This window comes from Oncorhynchus tshawytscha, linkage group LG17 (assembly GCF_018296145.1).
Source record: "Oncorhynchus tshawytscha isolate Ot180627B linkage group LG17, Otsh_v2.0, whole genome shotgun sequence".
Classification (NCBI taxonomy): domain Eukaryota; kingdom Metazoa; phylum Chordata; class Actinopteri; order Salmoniformes; family Salmonidae; genus Oncorhynchus; species Oncorhynchus tshawytscha.
The window spans coordinates 8356085-8362084 of record NC_056445.1 but is presented as its reverse complement, the minus strand read 5'-3'; the positions used below and the strand labels follow the sequence as shown (position 1 = coordinate 8362084).

Here is a 6000-nt window from a genome sequence, read left to right as displayed (position 1 = left end):
CAAAACGTTCTAAGCCCACCTGTTCTGCTACTGCTGTTCGTTCTGCACGCGGAGGCTGTGCGCTGAGTGTTCGTTTACGTCACTGTGAATCCCATATGTAGTTTCAAACATGCTTAAAATCATATGCTTGGCTCATGACACTTTTGCTCTTGAAAATGTATTTTCCTGTAAATAAAACATGACAACCACTAAAGACTGTAAAACTCAAAAATAATTGATTCATTGTTGTGTTGTGCTGTCGTTAGTCATTTTGGAGCTGGTTGCGTATTCCAGCCTCAGAGCACAGGGGTGTTCAATGTGACGTGTATCTGATGCCATCTGTTGTATAAAGACGGAAATGATTTGGATCACACAGCACTTTTGTAATCATAACCATTGACCACACGATGGTGCCATGCTCCACCCATGCACCCGTACATCAGTAATGTCTTTGCAACAGTAACTATTAGGCCTACGCCATTTGGTATTTCACGAACATATTCACATTAGATTGGAATGTCAAACCACATGGCGACACACAATATGGTAAACCTCTTCATTTTGAATTGGATCGGCGGTTTTTAAACGGCATTGGACGTGTTCAATTGCATTGCAGAAAACAAGGTGGTGTCATTGCTTGAGACTCAGCTAGTGGTCATCAATAACTCAACCTTTTCCATCAATTGGCCTCTATAATTGGCCTTGAGAAGGTTTTTGTCAGATTCGTAGGGTGCAGAAGGCGTGGCTTGATTACGTTTCGCTCCTCCAGTCGCGCAAAGGGGCAAGCAAGTGTATTATTCTGCCAGCACCACCTAGCATGGCTGGCCTCTACACGGGAATAATGCACGCAATGTCATAGAAAATGTAACCTCGACTATGATTCAGAATGCGCCTCACCCGAGGTAGAGCCCGGAGAATAGCACACTAATGCTCACATCGGATTGCAATTATTTATACAAAGTGGATGTGAGCTGTGGGGGCTCAAGCGCGTTGGTAACGGAGCTGCCTGCTGCACACGGATAAAAGAAAAAGACAAGCCAGCTATTTATATCGTGGTTGTTCCAGAGGTGACGGCCCTCCGGACTTCGTAGCCATGAGTGGACAGGACGAAAGTTCGGTGCGGGTCGCATTGAGGTAAACCTGTGACATTGGATGGTGTTTTGTGTTCCGTCGGGAAAGTATGCTCTTGGTCACGACTCTCCAGGATAATGTACCTATTATTATTGTGACCATGCCGGTGTTGATAAACCACAGCATGGGCTGTTATAATGGCCTTATTACTGTGTGATAACATTCATGTGTGTGTGTAGCCTTAAACAAATGAGCATTCATTTAAAAAATAACGCACGGCAGATTGAAATGTGGCAAAGCAATCAACGTTTACGTAGGGGTTGGCGATAGCTATAACAATACGTTTCTCCTGGTATTTATTCTAAGGACACTTGTCAAATGTCAAACTACTAAAGCAGCACGGCCTTGGATTTGTTTAAGTGTCACCATCAGCCCCCCCATATAGACCAACCAAGTATATAGCCAGCACAATTTCCTAGGTTATGTTTAATGAGTTTCCTTTGTTGATCCTTAAGGTACTGTAACAGTACTCCATTTCCCAATGGCCTGGCTGCAGACATGATGACTACATGCATTTATGAATGAAGGAAGGAGGGGCAGATATGACAGGAGAAAGCAGTACCCCCATCTCGATAATTAACAAGAGTGAAAATAAAAATAATAATGAACACTCTCTCTCTCCAGTTACTGCAGGCAGACTTTGACCCAGTACTCTCTTAACTAAGTCTCTGTTCTGGACTGGGCCTTGGTTTTACAAGCCTCTCTCCTGCATATAAAATGCAGCCATATTCATGAGACAATATACCAGCGGCAAGCACATCTACACAACATGATATTTGTAGAGACGGTTTTAATTGCCGACATGTCAGGCAGACCGCATGTAGAGTTTTCAAAAAAACGATACACAACGGTCATTTCACATTGAAAAGCATTTAACTGCAAGGACTAAGTACTTATTTCAATGACTATACAATAGCCACGGAACTGTTGGTAGCACAGGCAATACGGAGACTGTCCTCGGTGTGAAGATAACTAGCTCCCCACAACACAATCGCAGACAGACACAAGTGTGTGTAAACCCTTGTATCCATCTGCATAGAAATCCTCATGAATCATGTGCTAGCTTTTGTATACGTACGCATTTGTTATTTTGTTTCCTCCACAATCAGGCTCCCACTCATGATTGTACAGGACAAGACCAACTACCGAGTCTAACTGTGATCACGAAAACGGAGACATGCGTCGACTCAGATGATCAGATAGCATGTAATAACATGCTGATAATATGTTTATAACATGTAACGTTCCAGAAACTCTGGGTCTTTATCAACATGTTCTACCCCCCCCACACACACACACACACATTTCCTCTTCAGGAATCTAACAGCATCATTACCACCTTCCCGCGGTTCCCTGATATACAGTTTGGAACCTGTCACTAATCCAAGTGTCCTGTGTATGGGTCAGTAAGCAGATCCCTTAAGCCTACAGCACAGGGATACTTTCCCTGACCCTGCTGCGCCCTGCACCTTAATGCTCTCTCTGCTATCCTGAGAACACCGGCTCCGCAGAGCTCCCTTCATCACATTATGTACACATCCACTCACGCACCCACACGCTAGCGCACTCTCGCCAAGTCACTCTCTAAGCCTGTAGCTCGCTTTTCCTTTCTCTCTCGCTCTACCTATCCCTGTCTCGCACGCGCACACACATACACACACGCACATACACACACACACTGGCTCATAAACAGACAGGCACTGTTTAATCTTCACGGAACCCTCAGACAGGCACATAGACCTCCAGTACAAAAGGTTACACACACTCTTGAGATCTGGAGAGTCATTACGGAGGCAGCCCTGTGTCTGTCTACGCCTGCTTTCTGCTCTTGGCTTGGGTCCATTAGGCTGAATGTCTATCTGTCCCTGTGTCAGAGGAGTTCTTGCAAGGTGACATCAGCTTTGTCTGCTGTCTGCCAACCTGTCTCAAGGATAATGCTATTATATAGGCCATTTCATATTCTGATCTAGTATAATACAGCCTGGCGGCCGGCAGATCTGTATGTGCTTGCCTTGGTCCAACCCTACTGACTTGAAAGCACGTGAGTACATATATCTGGCAACCCAGCTAACTTACTTGAAGCACAAAAACATGACACAGAAAGTTAAAACATCCACTTAATCATTCTTGTCATGACTTGACAACGTTATCTAAGCTGCTATCGTTACAACTACAACTGCACAGTGCATTAGCCTTGATGAGTTATAGTAACACCCACAAGAGACATGGCAACGCCGTAATTACTTCTGTGTGTTGGTGCAATCTGTAGAGCAGCAACTTTATCAGAGTCACTAAGTACATGTTTAAGACAGGTTGACTCACAGGTTTTCACTGACTTGTAACAGTTGAAACAGACACCGCGCACGCACACGCACGCACGCACGCGCACACACACACACACACACAGCGATCACCAACCAATGTAGCTTGTTGTTGTTAGCTACCGAGCCTGCGTGTGCCAGTTGGCCTATTGCTGTCTGTTAACGAGGCTTAATGCTTCAGCCCCAGTAACCACGCACAAGGCTCATATGTTCCATTATCACCCAAGTGCTGTGTTCTGGTGGAGTTAATGAATGTTACAAGTCAAAGGTCAATGCTTTGGCACCAGAAGTGCACAGTGGTGTTTTTTTTAGGGTTGCGTTACTGCGACAGAGTCAGTCAGTCAGTGACTCTCATGAACATATGTTTTCCAATGCTGCTCTTGAACATAAATGACTGGCATCTAGATTTTTGTTTGGTTTTTTTCCTCTCCTGTGCATTACACATTTTCATTTTGTGCACATGGCACGTTTGCACCCGTTTCATGTTTTTAGGTTTTTAGTGCTGTTAAAACACACAGACAAAAGGTATAGCTGTTCTGGACACAACTATATCAAAGTATTTATTCACTGGGCAGTCTCGTATGAGCTCAGTCTAAATGGAATAAACAGATGGTTTTGAGCATTTTAGCCCATGTGAGTGTTAGTATGTTTGTTTTGTAAAGTGAAGTGCGACCAGATGAGCAAGTCAAGTGGTTGTTTCATGAATATCCTTGAAGTGAATGAAGCATTAAGTATGCATCGCCTCAAGCCTGGAGCTACGCTACAGTGTCGGTCGTTTCAGGTTTCAAGTTGTTCACGTTCGAAGCTAGACGGGCCTTTTACACCATTTCAGCTAAAGGCCAAGTCAAAAGAAGACACTTGTTTCAGAGAGCAATAGAATTGGCACAATAACAGACATGTCATGTTATGCTAGTGTAATATTTATTGTGTCCAGCTTCTGTTTCAGATTTTCTCATGTGGGGCAAAAGTCACCAAAACAGCTGCTATTGGGCAATGGGACCAAACCCTCAAAGAGTAACGTCCTTTCCACGAGTTGGTTTTTCAGTGTGTCCATCAAAGCTCAGCTCCTCCCCAGGGTGGATTATTCTTAAATATGCACGAACCATCTGCCGGCACACGTCATGTGATATTACAAAGTGTCCTGACTTACTACGAGAGACAATAATAATAGTTACAGTATCTATTCAATTTCATCCACTTCTCTCAGTATCCAAGTAAGGCTTTGTGTTGTAGCTGAATCCTTCTGGCTGAGACTTCTCTAAATGATTTTAAATCCAAGTCCGAGTCCTTTATAGTAGAGAGGTACAACACTGCCCCAGACTGCCAGCCAGAGGGACAGAGTGTTACATTTTTTATATTAGAAGGTGTTTCACACATAGAGATGGGATATGTATCTTTCATACAACACACAACAGGCCCTAAAATCCCAGCATTGTCACAATGCAAGCCCTTCAAACGGCACCACAGAATATCACAAGATAAGCTTGTGTTGGCTTGAGGTCAGATACATTAACTCAGCCTAGATTGATAAACTGATGTGTTTTAGGAATCTAACTGGTATCCCATTGCCAGAAGAGAAGAATGTGTCTCAATTTATTTTCTTACTCATTGCCCTTGTCCGTGACATTGCAAAACATTTTTGGGTTGTTTTTTTCCCATCCGAATTAACTCCAACTCACAAGGTTGTATGTCAGTCAGTGTCGTCCTCTAGTGTTTTGACAGAGTTCCCTTTGTGGCATAAAGGTATTTAACTGTCACAACAGAATGTTTCCATAAATGATCGCTGTTATTTGGTGTTATTCATCATAAGGCTGGGCTTGAGGAAGATAAGATGGATGTGTGTGTGTATTTGTGTGTGTGTGTCCTCTGTCTCTTGTCCTGGTTTCCCCCCAAACTGACAGTGTGAAACCGACAGCCACTGCGTGGACCCATGCATCCCCTTTTCCTGCTCTTCCCTATAGCTGCACCGTGAAATCTGACCCAGGAAGCAGTAGAGCTGTGGCCACTGGTCAGTGAACCCTCTGCCCAGTGTGGTGACCCTGTGAATGGACATCACTCACCCATGTAGAAAAGCCATGCCAGGTTTAAGCCAGGGAATCTCCTCTTTCTTTCACTAGTGGCTTTGGTGACATCATTAGACTGGACACAGTCATTCAAAGACCATTTGATGAAAACATTTGATGAAGACATTTTTAGGAAAAAGTTGGTTGGTTGATTTGGTTTGAGGCGCTTTACTTGTATAATTTTCATCAGTTGATTGATCATTGTTGAAAACTGCAGTTTGTCTTTCTGTGCTCTGAGGCGAAAAAAGGCCTGTTAGTACCTGTTAATCACAGAGCATTGACGTTGAGAATGATCCAATGTCTCGCCTCACGATCTCCACTCCAGTACAGTACTTAACAATGGACAGACTGTTCCTAAAAGCAAGTACAATGGACCATATCTCAGTTGAAGACTGAGCATTAAACACGGACACTGTTGTTGTCAGCTGTTATTGTTTACTGTAGCTACTGTATTACTCACAGTGATGCTCTGTAAACGTAGCTCAATGCACGTATTCGTCATTACA

At 43.7% G+C, this 6000-nt stretch overlaps 1 protein-coding gene across 9 annotated transcripts in view; it reads left to right on the top strand.

Annotated features, from left to right (window-relative positions):
- The first annotated feature begins 757 nt into the window (after positions 1–757).
- The window catches only part of LOC112216786 (kinesin-like protein KIF21A), a 59134-nt gene continuing 53891 nt past the window's right edge, over positions 758–6000 (top strand). For 5 of the 9 annotated variants that reach the window (XM_042300073.1, XM_042300072.1, XM_042300069.1 and 2 more), the window contains exon 1: positions 759–1113. In XM_042300073.1, coding sequence (XP_042156007.1) covers positions 1073–1113 — 41 coding nt within the window. In that variant the 5' untranslated portion in view covers positions 759–1072. Of the gene's footprint in view, positions 1114–6000 lie in introns of all 9 variants that reach the window. The other 4 variants (XM_042300067.1, XM_042300068.1, XM_042300066.1 and 1 more) reach the window with 2 other exon arrangements.